Source organism: Pongo abelii, chromosome 3, assembly GCF_028885655.2.
Source record: "Pongo abelii isolate AG06213 chromosome 3, NHGRI_mPonAbe1-v2.0_pri, whole genome shotgun sequence".
Lineage (NCBI taxonomy): Eukaryota > Metazoa > Chordata > Mammalia > Primates > Hominidae > Pongo > Pongo abelii.
In genome coordinates this window covers 634195-650178 of record NC_071988.2, presented here as the reverse complement: position 1 = coordinate 650178, position 15984 = coordinate 634195, and the positions used below count along the sequence as shown (strand labels likewise).

The 15984-nt window shown below is 60.7% G+C and overlaps 1 protein-coding gene and 1 long non-coding RNA gene across 3 annotated transcripts in view; one reads left to right on the top strand and one right to left on the bottom strand.

Moving 5' to 3' along the window:
• PDE6B (phosphodiesterase 6B) overlaps positions 1 to 15984 on the bottom strand; it is a 46555-nt gene that overhangs the window by 6701 nt on the left and 23870 nt on the right. Inside the window, exons 4-17 of the mRNA XM_024245981.2 lie at positions 11821 to 11961; positions 11660 to 11734; positions 10907 to 10971; positions 8685 to 8751; positions 8353 to 8400; positions 7624 to 7773; positions 7140 to 7283; positions 5851 to 5916; positions 4200 to 4346; positions 2312 to 2419; positions 1935 to 2044; positions 1375 to 1462; positions 665 to 765; positions 339 to 446 (exon numbers count right to left, since the gene is read on the bottom strand). Of these exons, the coding sequence (XP_024101749.1) occupies positions 339 to 446; positions 665 to 765; positions 1375 to 1462; positions 1935 to 2044; positions 2312 to 2419; positions 4200 to 4346; positions 5851 to 5916; positions 7140 to 7283; positions 7624 to 7773; positions 8353 to 8400; positions 8685 to 8751; positions 10907 to 10971; positions 11660 to 11734; positions 11821 to 11961 (1418 nt within the window). The remainder of the gene's footprint in view (positions 1 to 338; positions 447 to 664; positions 766 to 1374; positions 1463 to 1934; positions 2045 to 2311; positions 2420 to 4199; positions 4347 to 5850; positions 5917 to 7139; positions 7284 to 7623; positions 7774 to 8352; positions 8401 to 8684; positions 8752 to 10906; positions 10972 to 11659; positions 11735 to 11820; positions 11962 to 15984) is intronic.
• On the top strand, positions 347 to 15420 carry LOC134761249 (uncharacterized). Of its 2 annotated transcripts, XR_010139566.1 has the most exons (5): positions 347 to 474; positions 1238 to 1360; positions 2272 to 2460; positions 11601 to 11749; positions 11842 to 15420. It is a non-coding gene; the product is annotated as an uncharacterized LOC134761249 (long non-coding RNA). The 2 variants fall into 2 exon arrangements; XR_010139565.1 differs by lacking the exons at positions 11601 to 11749; positions 11842 to 15420 and having other exon boundaries at positions 2272 to 2986.

The following is a 15984-nucleotide window of genomic DNA, read 5'->3' as shown; positions in this document are numbered from 1 at the left end:
GTATTTTCTCACTGGGTCCCTGGGACCAGCCTGGGGAGGGGCTGGTTGTGAATCACAATTTTACAGGTGAAAAAGTAGAAGGTCAAAATGAAGTAAGTTACTGCCAAGGGCTACAGACCAAGGCAGTGCCTGTGTGCTCCCCAGCTCTGCACCATCTCCCTGAGAGCTGGGGGGAAATAAGGACGGCGCATTTGTTTCACAGGCCTCGACAAGCTGCCGCGACGGGCTCTTCCTGCTCCAGAGCGTCTGGGGAGGGCTGCAGGGTTAACCAGCTGGTGAGTGGGCCCGGTCCCTGCGGGGGAAGAAGGACCCCTCGTGCCCCCTCCGCCCGCGCTCACATGACGATCTCCTTCCGGGTCGTCTCCAGGGACAGGTACTCCACCCAGCTCTTCTTGTCCTCGTAGTTCTTGGACTCATCCACGATCTTCTGAAACATCGCTCTCTTCCTGAACCCAGGGAACAAGGGAGGTGCAGGTGGGAGCAAGTGTGGAGACCCCGCCCCAAGCGCCCGTCTGCAGGGAGGCGCGGAGCCGGAGCGAGGCCCCATCCGGGGTGTGCGGGGCCGGCGGGCGGGGACGGAATCCGGGGCTGCGCCCCCGTGTCTGCCGGGGGTCCCAGGCTTCCCGCCCGCCCCGCGAGGCGCCCCCTCCCGGAAGGCGCGCACTTGAAGTACAGGGCCAGGTCCGTGGCGATGATGGCGATGTCCATCAGGTGGATCACGTGCTCGTGCTGCCGCCGGTTCAGGTTCTGGTAGATGTTCAGGGTCTGCGGAGGTTGTGCCCAGCGCGTCAGGCGCCCTGCGGCCACCTCCCAGGGTGCCCGGGGACCCCGCCCTTTCCGCCCCGGCTGCCTGTCCCTCTCACGCCCCCGCCCTCGGGCCCTCGGTGGGCGGGACCCCTAATCCGCCTGCTGCTCAGGGCCCTCCTCGGGGTGCCCAGCCCTCCACCAGCGGCTCCTGCCCCGGGTCGTCGGCTTGGGACGCAGATGGCCTCAGAGGTCACCACCGGGGAGGGCAGGGAGGGGGCCGCTGAGTGTCCAGGTCCCTGGGGGCCGCTCAGGGCTCGGCTGCCCCTCATTCCCCCGCTGGTGGGTCCCAGGCCGCTTCCCCCTCGGCTTCCACCCCACCCCACGAGGGGCCCTTTCCAGATGTGGACCAGCCCCACAAGCCTCTTCCCAGGGCCTCCGATGCACCTGCCCCCAGCCTCGGCCCTGGGCCTTCTCTGCCTCCTTCCCCCAGTGCTCACCCACCCAGTGCTCACCCACCAAGTGCTCACCCGCTGCATCAGAACCCTGCTCCGCAGGATACGGCCCTGCAGTCCTGCGGACGCTGCGTCCCCAGTGCCCACAGCAGAAACCGAGAGTGAGTATACCAACCTCCTCCGAGAGCAGGAACTTCCCAAACTCCAGGTGGTGCCGCTCCAAAATCGAGGAGCCGTGGAGCTTAGCCAAGGGGTTCTGGGACCTGTTACACAGGTGGTGGGGGTGAGGCCCGTGGGACCTGCCCTCGGCCCACCCTGCGCTCTGCAGCCCCTCCAGATGGGCCCCGCTTTCTTTCTTTTTTTTGAGACAGGGTCTGGCTCTGTCACCCAGTCTGGAGTACAGTGGTGGCTCAACACAGCCTTGACCTCCTGGGCTCAAGTGATCCTCCCACCTCAGCCTCCTAAGTAGCCGGGACCACAGGCGTGCACCACCATACATAGCTTTTTTTTTTTTTTTTTAAGTTTTTGTAGAGGAGAGATCTTGCCGTGTTGCCCAGGCTGATCTCGAACTCCTGGGCTCAAGCAATCCCCTCGCCTTGGCCTCTCACAGTGCTGGAGTACGGGCCCTGGCCGTGGACTCCACTTTCTGCATAGCCTGCTATGCGGAGCCTGATTCACGCCAAGAGCGTGGAGTTGATTTAGGGCTAATTCCCATGCCCGCCCTGAGGTGCCTACTTCATCTGGTACAGGTTGTTGGTGCCACGGTGATCGATGTCGTGGCACAGGCCGGCTGTCACCATGGCGAAGGCCTCCAGGTCCGTGTAGTAGCTCTTCAGTTTGCCGGTCTGTAGAGACAGGGCCACCTTGCTCACCGGTCCTGGCTCCAGCAGGGTGGGGAGTGGTGAGGGGTTGGGATGACCGAGGAGTCAGGTTGGAGGTTGGACCTCCAACCACTGCAGGGCTGGGGTGCGGGGTGCACGGTGTTAGAGGGCGTTGCCCTCCTCCATCCTTCTGCCCTGAGAGGACCCCCATCTCATCCCTCGGGGTGCATGAGCGCTGCCCTTGGTACCAGGAGGGCCTGCACAACCCCGGCCATTCTGGCAGCCACGCACCGTGAGCAGTGTGAACATCGTCTGGGCCACATTGAAGCCGTGACGCCAGTTGTGGTAGGTGATTCTCCGGTACCCTTTGCTGATGGAGAACAGGAACCGCACCAGGACCTAGGGGAGCCGAGAGGACACAGGGCTCCGGCAGCAAGTGTGTAAGTCCCGCCAGAGCGGCACATGTGGCTGACTTCACGGTGGAAGCCCTGCTCCGTACCATCATCCCCACACCCTGTCTCCCGGACTCCCCGACCTTCCCCGTCCCTGCGTTTCCCGCTGGCCTCCGCTGGCCTTCCTGGGTAGGGGCTGCCACATTGGCACCTATGGGGTGGAGCCAGGCAGGGCAGGAGCTGAGAACAGCCCCAGCCTTCAGGGGCCGCCCAGCCTCCATCCGACTGCCTGGCCTCAAGCTGGGAGGAGCACCCCTGGGGATGCAGCATATTTTAAGATGTCGGTTTTAGGCATGGACATTTGAATGACCAGAATGTGTGGGCTGCAGGCTGGGGTGGGAGAGCTGATGTCTGCAGGGCAAGAGAATGCTGGTCACCAGGAGGCTCTTCCTGCAGTCATTGTGATTTTTAGGGTCAGAAAATTATTTGGAAATATTTTTTATTCTGCAAATATTTTCTATACATTTTTTCTTGAGTGTTTTCCCTTAGTATTTAGTAAAACTTCTTTTGAAAATGCTGGCCTGCTGCACCTGTTCTCAGAGGGGCATGAGAAAAGAGGATTCTCTTCTTTGGGCTGTGGGAAGCCCCCTGAGATGTTGGAAGCAGGGCAGGGCAGGAGAACCCAGGGAGGGCACAGAACTGTGGATGAGAGCTGGGAAAGTCATCCCGCCTCCCCAGGGGGTCTCCGAGGAGCGCTGCTGTGGCCAAACCTGGAGGGCCACTTTGTGCTTTCTGTTTAGGTGATGGGATGCTTCTATCTCCTCAGCACCCTACACCAAATCCCGTTATTGCCAGATGATGTGCCTAATGATCAAATTGCTTGGAACTCCTAATAATAAAACCTTAAATCTATCCATTCACCATCCATCTGCTGTCCACCCACCCATTCACCCATTCATTGACCCATCTATTAATTCATTAATTGACCCACCTACTCATCTATCACTCATCCACCCACTTCTCCATCCATCCACCCATCCATCCACTTATCCAACCATCCAACTACCATTGGCCCGCCCACCCACCCATCCACTTATCCAACCATCCAACTACCATTGGCCCGCCCACCCACCCATCCATTTATCCAACCATCCAACTACCATTGGCCCGCCCACCCATCCATCCATTTATCCAACCATCCAAGTACCATTGGCCCACCCACCCATCCATCCATTTATCCAACCATCCAACTACCATTGGCCCGCCCACCCATCCATCCACTTATCCAACCATCCAACTACCATTGGCCCGCCCACCCATCCATCCATTTATCCAACCATCCAACTACCATTGGCCCACCCACCCATCCATCCATTTATCCAACCATCCAACTACCATTGGCATCCACCCATCCATCCATTTATCCAACCATCCAACTACCATTGGCACCCACCTATCCATCCATTTATTCTTTGTTTCTTTCTCCTTGCCTGTTTGCCTTCCTTCCTTCCTAACCTCCCTCCTTCCTCCCTGCTTTCCACCCACCCAGCCATCCATCAATCCAGCCATCCACCCAGCCATCCAATTATTTGTTTTATGCTTACTTCCCGTGTGCATTTTACCTGTTCTGTGATGAACATGTCTGCCCTCTAAACTTCCTGTGGGATCTGGAACCCCCATTCTCATCCCCCTCACCTTCTGGGGCACCTGAGGCCCTGATCACATCCCCACCCCCACGTCCTGGGCGGCCTCAGGGACCTGACTATGCGCCCTGCGGTGTCTCCCACCTCCTGGGGGATCTGGAACTTTCGGACCACGCCCAGCTCGTAGTACATCTGGATACCACATTTGACCAGGTCCAGTTCGGTGCACTCCAGGTCAGAGAAGTGGAATTCGTAGATGTCAAATGTGGTGGGCCCTGGCAGCTCCTCCTTCTGTGGGAGGGATTGTGGTCTGAGGGAGGTTGGCCGGCCACAGCCCCCACTTGCTTCTCATCCTTTCTTCCCTCCAGATCCCCTGTCAAGCCTCAGACACCTCAGGCATCTCTGAGGAGACGTGTCATTCCCGGCGCTCCAGCCTGTATCCCAGGCTGCTCACACGCCCCGCTGGCTCAGCCTCACTCTCCCCTCTTCTACCCTGTGGCCCAACAGTGAAGAACTTGCCCAGTTGGGTGGACAGGGTGATGTTGTTGAAACAAGCAAACACAAAGTGTGCACATGAAAAGAAACACACACACGGATACAGACACACACGTGACACAGGCACACCTGGACACACGGCCACTCCCGTGAATACAAAGGCACCGGTGTGGACACACGGGCACACACATGAACACCCAGGCACACCCACAGACACGCAGGCACACACGTGCAGACTCACACATGTAGGCTCAGGCACACAGCCATGAGGTAACACACACAACAGTGGACTTGCAGACTCACCAGGCACATTCCCATGCTCGGTCCAAGGCCTACTCACAAGGCTCGTGGCCCCAGGAGATTCTGGCTAAATTGCACAGGCAGACACAGGGTGATGGGGACACCACATAATCCCCACATTGATCCAGCAATGGTCTCTGGGAGACACACACAAGCATGTGTCTATATATATCCACGTGCACACACATGCACACACACATGTGCACACAATACACACCCACCTGTGCACACATGAGCACACACACATGGGTGCACACAGGGCACACACACAAATGCCCATGTGCAAACACATGCACACACATACTCATGTGTGCACACATGTGCACAAGCACCACGTGTACATGTGCATACTCATACAATGTGCACATGCACACACACACACCCACATGTGCACACACATGCACACAGACACCCACGTGTGCACACATACACACCCACATGTGCACACATGTACACACCTGTGCACACACCCACGTGTGCACATACCCACATGTGCACACGTACACACCTGTGCACACACGCACACATATACCCACATGTGCACACACACGCACAGAGACACCCATGTGTGCACACACATGCAGATGCACACACACTGGGTGTTGCAGGCACCTAGGCACTCTGACAGCAGAGATGACATAGATGGACACTTAGTCCAAATCAGGCCCACTAAACATCCGGTGAAGACTAAACACCTGGCAAAGCGCAGAGGTGACAGGAAGACACGAAGATACACTCAGGAGTGCAGACATCAAAGCCACATTCTGGCCTTGCAAACACACTCAGGGACACACTGGCTGAGACTGAAAGCCAGGCTTATGTAGACACACGTACACTGAGGTGCTTAGATACACAAGTATACACACACACACAGCACCAACATCCCCGATGACTGTGTGTGCAAAAGCACCCTCGGGTCCGTCCCGGAGAATGGAGAACTCTTCCTCCCAGCCTCACACGTGGCCGGCCTCCATGGGAGGGACGGGAGCGAGGTTCTTACCAGGATTTCGCCCAGCTCGTCCTCATCGCAGTCAGCAGGCTCCTTCCCCAGGCGCGCTCTGGTTGGCTAGCACAGAGACACAGATGTGTCACGAGAAAGAGCCTTGTGTGTGGGACAAGGTGACAGCAGTGCGTCCACCCCGTGTGAGCTGGAGGAAAGTGCTGTCAAGAACTCGTGCTTTCACCCTGGGAAGGCCCTGGCAGCCTCTCATCTGGAGACAAATGACCGCATGCACGGCCTGCTGACTTTCCCACCTGTCCTGTCTCTCGGGCACTGCCTTACGCAGGCCTCGGGCATAACGATGGGACTCTCATGATGACCAGGAGGGCTCTGGCCACACAAGGCCCCTGGCTGGGGAGATTGAGCACAGAGAAGGGATGCCGGGGCCGTGCAGACACAGGGACCTTGGGGGCATGCCAGGGCTGTACTCAGCTCTGGCCCCGGGGCCGTGTCCCCGCCACACAGAGAGAGCTGTGACCCCTGGGTAACCTGGCCGCCCACTGCGCAGGGGGAACCGTGACCCCTGGGCGACCTGCCCCCGCCACACAGCCGTGACCCCTGGGTGACCTGCCCCGCACACCTGTGACCCCTGGACAACCTGCCCCCACCGCACAGCCGTGACCCCTGGACGACCTGCCCCCACCGCACAGCCGTGACCCCTGGACGACCTGCCCCCACCGCACAGCCGTGACCCCTGGGTGACCTGCCCCGCACACCTGTGACCCCTGGACAACCTGCCCCCACCGCACAGCCGTGACCCCTGGACGACCTGCCCCCACCGCACAGCCGTGACCCCTGGGTGACTTGCCTCCGCCGCACAGCCGTGACCCCTGGGTGACCTGCCCCCGCCACACAGCCGTGACCCCTGGGTGACCTGCCCCCGCCACACAGCCGTGACCCCTGGGTGACCTGCCCCCACCACACAGCCGTGACCCCTGGTGACCTGTCCCTGCCACACATCCATGACCCCTGGGCGATCTGCCCCCACCACACAGCCGTGACCCCTGGCGACCTGTCCCTGCCACACAGCTGTGACCCCTGGTGACCTGTCTCTGCCGCACAGCTGTGACTCCGGCAACCTGCCCCCACTGCACAGAGAGGGAGCCATGACCCCTGGTGACCTGCCCCTGCCGCACAGCCGTGACCCCTGGGTGACCCCTGGATGGACCCCTGGACGACCTGCCCCCGCCACACAGCCATGACCCCTGGGTGACCCCTGGATGGACCCCTGGACAACCTGCCTCCGCCATGACCCCTGGGTGACCCCTGGACACCCTGCCCCGCCACACCAGGATGAGCTGGATCTCGTCCCTATCGCACTTCACGTGGTAAAGGACCATGTCCTGCGCGATGTCCTTGCGGTTCTCCAGCTTGTTCATCTTGTCGTAGGTGTCGGTGTTCATCACTGACCAGCCCAGGAACTGTGTCAGGGACTGGAAGGGGTGGCAGTGTCACTGGTGCTCAGCGCTCCCAGCGCGCCCCCCTCCCGTGTGCCTGTGTGCCAGGCCCCGTGGCTCCGCAGGCAGGTCCTGGGGCTGCCACCGTGGTGTCGCAGTGCTTCTGTGCGGGGTCTCCTGGGTGCTCTGCAGAGTCCCCTGCTCCCGGGGGGGCCCTTTGTCGTCCTCTCCCTGGCCGCACGTTGCGCCGCACGCACACAGCACACACACGAGCACACACACACGGCTGAATGCTTGGCGGGGAGGCCCCCACACCGCACAGACCCCACCCCTTGCAGGGCATCCCCGGCAGAGCCACGTCTGCCCAGGTGCTTACCTCCATGAGAACCTCGTCCTGTTCGTCAAAGGGCTTCCCGTCTTTCCTGTTGTAAAATGTGGCGACTCCCACAATCTCCTCCTTCTTGTTGACAATGGGCATGGATAACACATTCTTGATGAGCCACCCGGAGTCGTCCAGGGCCCCTTCCTGCGGGAGCGGTGTCCAGAGCTGAGCTCCGCGCTGAGGCTGGCCCTGGCCCGGGCGTGTGGCCGGGGAGAGTGACCTCACGTCTTCTCCCCTGGAGCCGTGACGACCGGGCTCGCATTCCCGTCTCTGCTCTCTGCGTTCCCTCTCTCCCTCTCTCCCTTTCTGCATTTGGAGTTTATGTCCATGGTTTTTGTGTCATGATATTTTCCTACTGGAGGAGGTAGAGGCCGTTTTCCCACCAGGAGTGGTTTCATGGGCGTGTGTGGGGCTGCGGTCACGGCCTCGTGGGTGTGTGGGGGCTGGGGTCACGGCCTCACGGGCGTGTGGGGCTGGGGTCATGGCCTCACAGGTGTGTGTGGGGCTACGGTCACCGCCTCGTGGGTGTGTGGGGGCTGTGGTCACGGCCTCAGGTGATCCGCCTGCCTCGGCCTCCCAAAGTGCTGGGATTACAGGCGTGAGCCACTGTGCCTGGCTGAAGTTGTTTCTTAAGTGACAAAAACTAATTTACTTCATCATTGCTGAATCAAAATCTCCTCTTTTGTAAGTAAGTGTAATTTCTACCAAGGCATGGACAGATACCTGAAATTTGAACATTTCATCAGCGGAAGCATTCATGATGTTACAAATCTGAAAAAGGATCAGAAAAACGATTTCATCCAAAGCAGCAGAAGGTCTGTTATGATCTAAAATGGCCTCTGTGGCCCTGAGGTGAGCTTTTAAGTAGGTAAAGCAGGGTAGCTGGGGGCTCGCTGAGGCACGTGGAGGCTGGCTGTGAGGGCGGGACGTGGGGCTTCGCTGAGGCACGTGGAGGCTGGCCGGGAGGGCGGGACGTGGTGGAGACAAGGAGAAGCACACATCACCACACCCAGCGAGGGCAAGGCTGTGGGGGCTCCAGACAGCACAGGACTCACAAAGCCGCTTTCCGCCACGTAGCTTGGAAGGCCGCTGGCCAGGGCCCAGTGATCGGCTGGGGGTGTGCTGTGGGCAGAGAGCAGGAGTCAGATGGGCCACACTGGGCTGGATGTGTGCGTGCAGGAGTCAGATGGACTGGATGTATGTGTGCCGGGGTGAGAGGGGCCGGGCTGGGCTGGATGTGTGTGTGCACGGGTGAGGGGCCGGGCTGGGCTGGACGTGTGTGTGCAGGGGTGAGAGGGGTTGGGCTGGACGTGTGTGTGCAGGGGTGAGAGGGGCTGGGCTGGATGTGTGTGCAGGGGTGAGAGGGGCCGGGCCGGGCTGGATATGTGTGTGCGGGGGTGAGAGGGGCCGGGCCGGGCTGCACGTGTGTGTGCAGGGGTGAGGGGCTGGTCTGGGCTGGACGTGTGTGTGCAGGGTTGAGAGGGGCCGGGCTGGGCTGGACGTGTGTGTGCAGGGGTGAGAGGGGCCGGGCTGCACGTGTGTGTGCAGGGGTGAGAGGGGCTGGGCTGGGCTGGATGTATGTGTGTGCAGGGGTGAGAGGGGCTGGACTGGATGTGTGTGCAGGGGTGAGAGGGGCCGGGCCGGGCTGGATGTGTGTGTGCAGGGGTGAGAGGGGCCGGGCCAGGCTGGATGTGTGTGTGCAGGGGTGAGAGGGGCCGGGCTGGGCTGCACGTGTGTGTGCAGGGGTGAGAGGGGCCGGGCTGGGCTGCACGTGTGTGTGCAGGGGTCAGAGGGGCCGGGCTGCACGTGTGTGTGCAGGGGTGAGAGGGGCTGGGCTGGATGTGTGTGTGTGCAGGGGTGAGAGGGGCCGGGCTGGGCTGGATGTATGTGTGCAGGGGTGAGGGGCTGGGCTGGGCTGGATGTGTGTGTGTGCAGGGGTGAGAGGGGCTGGGCTGGATGTGTGTGCAGGGGTGAGAGGGGCCGGGCCGGGCTGGATGTGTGCATGCAGGGGTGAGAGGGGCCGGGCTGGGCTGCACGTGTGTGTGCAGGGGTGAGAGGGGCCGGGCTGGGCTGCACGTGTGTGTGCAGGGGTCAGAGGGGCCGGGCTGCACGTGTGTGTGCAGGGGTGAGAGGGGCTGGGCTGGGCTGGATGTGTGTGTGTGCAGGGGTGAGAGGGGCTGGGCTGGATGTGTGTGCAGGGGTGAGAGGGGCCGGGCCGGGCTGGATGTGTGTGCAGGGGTGAGAGGGGCCGGGCCGGGCTGGATGTGTGTGCAGGGGTGAGAGGGGCCAGGCCGGGCTGGATGTGTGTGTGCAGGGGTGAGAGGGGCCGGGCTGGGCTGCACGTGTGTTTGCAGGGGTGAGGGGGGCTGGTCTGGGCTGCACGTGTGTGTGCAGGGGTCAGAGGGGCTGGGCTGCACTGGACGTAGGTGTACAGGGGTCAGATGGACTGCGCGTGTGTGCAGGCGTCTGGGGGTCTCTGGCTCATGTGCCATCCTCAGCATTTACTCTTTTCTGAGCTCCGGGGGGTTCAGGAGGCGAGGAGGCCAGGGTGTGGGTTGGAGGACGGCTGTGCTGCCTTCTTCCTCCTCCCCAGACTGCCGTGCTGGGGCCCCTGCCTCTTGGGAACCCCTCCCTCTCCGGAGGCCGTGTGGCTTCAGCCTGCTTTCTAGGACTCAGCGTTGGTGCCTGCCCTGCCACCCTGGCCCTGACTTGTGCTCAAGCCTGGCACCTGGATCCTGGTTCCTGCTTGGGGCCTGGGGATGGGGTCCCGACAGGCTTATGGGATCACAGGGCCACTGGGCCATGCAGCTGTCCCTCCCTTGGCTGGAGTCCTGCTCTGACCTCCGGACTGGAGTTCCCCTCCTCTTCCAACCCCACGGGGCCAAGACTCGGCCTCCTGGCTGGAGGCTCCACTGTCTGGGTGGGGCTGGTGGAGCCAGGGTCAGATTCTGGGGCCTTTGTGCTCAATTATTGCTGGCGAGGCTGCCTGGACAGCTCGCCCGGTCCCCTGGACGTCCACTCTGGATGTCCACAGTGACTCAGGCTCCTCAGCTGCCCACGTCCTCCTCACCGTCTCCCAGAACAGTGAGTCGGCTTCTGTCTCACCCCCCACTCCACTATGCCCCACGGCACACGGAGCACCACAGGCAGGGCCGGGCCAGGCTGGCGCTGCTGACTGCTCCGTGGGAAGCCCTGGGAGGACGGCCCTGGAGGCTGAGCCCGGGTCTGAGGGGAGGTCCCTCCCCCGGGGACGCTTCTGGTAAAATCCTGCACTTACGGAATGACCTTGATCTCCTCCCTGCCGTGGAGGATGTAGTCGATCACTTTGTAGAAGACGATTTCCTGAGAAGCAGAAGACACCGGTCAGGGGGCTGCCTGGCCAAGCTCTGAGGGGCTCCCACACACGCACACGCAGCTACACGCAGCTACACACAGCCACACGCATACACACACATGCACACCCCCACACACGTAACCGTGCATGTGTACACATGTGAACAGATGTCTCCGCCGTGCGCAGGTATTCTATGAACGCGGGTGCACTCACGCCCATGTCCACACATGCACAGGCTCAGGGTGCACACACATGCAGACCGTCACCAATACTCACGGGACACGCATCACATGCCATGGTTTAGGTCTGTCTTCCCAGCCTGTATTCCGCACAATCCCACACACAAGCTGGGCCCGTACTCTCTCACACACATACACACACACACACACACACATCCTACACGTGCACAGGAGGTCCCACGTGGGGAGATGGGGCAGCAGGAGCCCCCGCAATCAGAGCCGACATGGGTCTTCAAGACCAGCCTGGAGGCCCTCATTCAGGGACCAGCCCTGGACACCCCATCCCTGGAGTGCAGCAGGGGAGCCTGGTGGAGACGACAGACAGGCACCCGGGGGCCCACCCGCCAGTTCCCACCTCCCTAAACCCCACCCCTATTCCTCCCTCTCCTGCCCTGCAGTTGGAGCCAGGGAAACAGAGGCGTGTGGACGGGCCCTGGGCCCCTCCCCTAAGACTCACCCGGCCATCAGGCGTGCGTGGGCCCGAGTACGGCTGGGACTCTCCCATCAGCACAGGCCACACGTCAAAAAATTCCTGGGCAGAGAAGAGGTGAGGGTGGGGCGGTCAGCACGGGACTGGGTCGGGCCAGGCATGGGGTCCCTCAGCCACCGAAGCCTCACCTTCTCCTTGGTCATATCCAGGAGGCCCACGGAGTACCGCTCGCAGTTGAGGTAGGCCCGCACCGTGTAGAAGGCCTTGTGGAACTGCCTCTCGATGTCCGTCAGCTCCTCAAACACCTTGTTGGCCGACCACAGCAGCACCTGGAGGGAGGGGCACACCTGTGGGCCTGCGGCCACTCCCACCCTCACACCTGTCTGACCACAGCAGCAGGGGTTCAACTCAAGCCTGACACACAGGTGCGCTCCCTGATCTGACCACCTGCCCAGCCGCGGAGCCCGGCACAGACCCTGATTGGTGGCGCGGTGGCCAGGTTTCATCTGAGCTTGTGGGGCCCAGGAGCCGGCTGGTGGTGAGGCCTCCAGGCTGTGGTCGCGTCCCTGATCACTCACGAGTGGATGAGTGGAAAGTGGTATCCGTCGCTTTGAGCTTGAGAGGCAAATATCCGACCAGCCCTTCCTCCGCCCGGCTGCTCCAGAACCACCTGTGGCGAGCAGGGCTTTGAGAACATCGGGCTGTGGTTTCCAGACGTCAGGCCCCCTGTGGCCTCCACCAAGCATCTGAGAGTAAAGCGTTACTGATGCACTCCACGAGGTCCTGGCCAGACCCTGCGCAGGACATCCCGCCGCACGGGCCCCCGGCTGCTGGGTCAGCGCTGCCGCCAGGCTCAGACTCACCCCAGCGCCCTCCTTGGGCCACCTTTCTCTGCCTCCTTGGTCAAGGCCCAGACCCAGGCTCCGCCAGGCCCCGCCTCCTCACGCTCGCGGTGGCCACTGGGTCTTCTACCGTGTGGTGCCAGCTCCCTCTCCTCCGCTGCGGTGTCCTAGCCCAGCTCTCTCCCTGCCAGGCCTTCTGAAGTTCCACCCCCTGGCACTCAGCTCATGGTGGGAACAGGACCAGGCTCTCCTGTTGCCAAGGGCAGTGAGATGTTCGTAGCTTTATTTCCCAGTACATTGATTTTACTGATTTTAGTTTATCTTCAGTTGAATAATTGTGTGTATTTATGGGGTTTATGTGTTATGGGGTTTGGTGTGATGTTCTGATCCACGTATTTGTTGCAGAAAGATTCGATTAAGCTAATCAACATATCCATCACCTCACCAACTTGTTTTTTTGTGGTGAGAACATTACAAATCTATTTTCTAGCATTTTGGTATACAATACAGTCATCCCTTGGTATCCTCAGGGAAATTGGTTCCAGGATGCCGCCCTGATAACAAAATCCAAGGATGCTCAAGTTCCAGATGTGAAATGACCTAGAGTTTGCACAGAGGTTGCACATGCCCCTGCCAGCACTTCAAACCATCTCTGATGACTTAGGACCCAGTGCAAGGCAATGCCATGAAAATGGCTATTTTACTGTACTGTTTTACATTCTTATTCTTATTTTTAATTTAACACTTTTCCCACATCATAAATCCTCGGAAGCAGAACCGCACTTACCGAGCACCCTGTGTACTGTGGTTAACAGCAGTGGTGGCCACCATACGGCGAGGCTGACCTGGAAGCCCACAGCTCCAGCTAACGAACGCTTTGCACCCTTTGACCAACGTTTCTGCTTTCTCTATCTCTCTTCCTGCCCCAGCCTCCTGCAACCCCCTTTCCACTCTCTGTTTCCATGAATTCAGGGTTTTCGGATCCCACACGTGAGTGAGATCCTAGTTTCTCTCAGCCAGTGGCATCCTCCAGGTCCATGCATGTCAGTGCCCTTCCCTGGCAGCATCCTCAGTGCCGGCTCTGCTGTTCCCAGAGTCCCTCCCTCCCTCCCTGCTGAGGCCCAGCCCCCCAGCAGCCCCTGAGCACCAGCCTCTCTCATCCAACGCCTTTTACTCCCTGAAGCCTTTCCTGAGCCATGTTTCTGCAGCGTACCCTGACTCCTGCCTCACCGCTAGCTGTGGACCCTCCTCACCGGCCTCCGCACTCTCCTGCCCTGGCCGCAGTCACGGTCATGGAGCTGCTGCTGGTGCCACCCTCAGCAGAAGCTCCCAGCCTTCCCAGCCCTTATCTGAGTATGTCCCTCCCCCTGTGTCCCTGCACTGGTCAGGAGCTTTGGCCCTGTGCCCGTGTGCAGAAGTCAGCTCAGTCACTAGAGTTAGTGGGTCCAGAACAGGGCTTAGGAAAACAGCAGGTGCAAATGGCAACCGCTCTACCACTCTCCATAGCCCTGGCGCCTGCTGAATGGAGATGGCTCTTCATAGCCCCAGCGCCTGCTGAATGGAGACGGCTCTTCATAGTCCGGGAAGCTGCTGAATGGAGACGGCTCTTCATAGCCCGGGAAGCTGCTGAATGGAGACGGCTCTCCATAGCCCCGGCACCTGCTGAATGGAGACGGCTCTTCACAGCCCGGGAGCCTGCTGAATGGAGACGGCTCTTCATAGCCCTGGCGCCTGCTGAATGGAGACGGCTCTTCATAGCCCCAGCGCCTGCTGAATGGAGATGGCTCTTCATAGCCCCGGCGCCTGCTGCTCAGGAGACTCGTTGTAGATGTGTGGAATCGCCAGGTGCATTCTCCTCGCATGACTGGTTCATCCAGAGCCGCAGGTGGAGGCCTGGCCCCACCCCCTGCGCCCTCTGCGTCCCTCGCACTCTCAGTCTGTCTCCTGCGGAACTCAGCGCCTTTGAACGGGCTCTGGCCTCTGCCTCCAGGCCCTCATCCCGGGCCCTCCTCCTCCCAAGGCTTGGCCTCAAGTCCTTTCCAGGAGGCCCTCCCTGAGGACCCACCAACCCCTGGGGCCCCCACTCCCCATTCAGTCTGACCCCACGGTGGTCCCGCCTCACGAGGCCCCCGGACCGCAGCCTGTGTGGGGTTGGGAGGCGCAGGTGCTGGTGCCCATTCGGGCCGTGCGCCCACGTGCTCGGTCTGCCCAGCGCAGACCTCCAGGCTCTGTGTGATTGCAGCCAGCGGCCCCCAGGAGGCCTTTCTCCACACATGTGCCATGGGGAGGGCGGCTCACCCCCCACCCCCGCCCCCTTACATCCATCCACCTGCTACAGGGTGAGCCCTCAACCCTCTGCTGTTAATGCACGGACGGGGAGTCAGGCATTTGCCCAGCACACAGCACTGAGGACGCTGAGCTACCTTTCGCCAGCCCTGTGACCTCGGGAAGGCTATCTCACTCCTGGACCACGTGTAAAACAGAAAGAGTGACATTCTGCACTCAGGGTGCAGGGAGGGTTGCAGGCAGTAATGCTTGTCACACTCTCCAAGGGTGCCTGGCTCTGGGAGCCCCTCGTGTGTGGCTGTGTGAGTCGCTTGTGCGTCTACCGCACAGATATTCTGTTGGGGACCAAGCTCTGGCCAGGACATTGCACACAGCTGCAGCTCACTCTGCTGGAGCTCAGGGAGGGCTGGGCTTCACATCTAATTTTTTGAGTCGTCTGAGGACATCGGGAAGAGGGTTTAGCCCTCCCCCCACAGTATCGAAGGCTGGTCGAACGTCCCCAGCCCCTGCCCCGCCTGTGACAGCCCCACTGCTGTTGACATCGGTGCCTCAGTGAGGGCAGGCACTGAGTTCAAGGTGGTCCGAGCCCAGCAGCCCCACCCTGAGGCCTCTGCCTTCCTCCTTGTTTTCATTTTTAATTTTCCGGTTAAAAGCCTGCTGGTGCACACAGTAATTGACTGAAGTGTGGGCGTCTTCAGCGTGCAGCCGGTGGATTTTCGCTGCCGGCTCAGGCTCAGGGCATTCCTCTGTGCCTTCGTCAACACCCCCTGCCCTCCAGAATGGCTCTTCCAACCTCTGACCCTGGCCTGATCTGAAACTGCATCTACACAGCCTCCTGAACCAGCCTTCTTGCCTCCACAGCCTCCAGACGCCAGCCCTCCCTGCCGGCCCCCTCTCCCCGTGTGTGGGTGCTGGAGCTGTTTCTGTCCTGACTGCTGGGAGTCTTGGTGCCTGGGTGGTTCTGGGCTGGGGGACCCCCTCCACTCTGTCCCCTCGGTGCTCTGACCCCACGCTTGGGGCCTTCCTGGGCCCTCTCTGCCCACACAGGTGGCCCTGGCATCTTCCTGGGCAGCATCTCCCAATTCCAACTCCAGATCGAAGGGTAGCCCTGAGGCCTCTGATGGAGGCTGTTGCCTGTGAGGAGGAAGCAGGCTGTGAGGCTTCGCACCTGGGGTCTGCCTGTCCCGGGCAGTGGCCCAGGGGGCCGGACACCCAGCAGTGTTG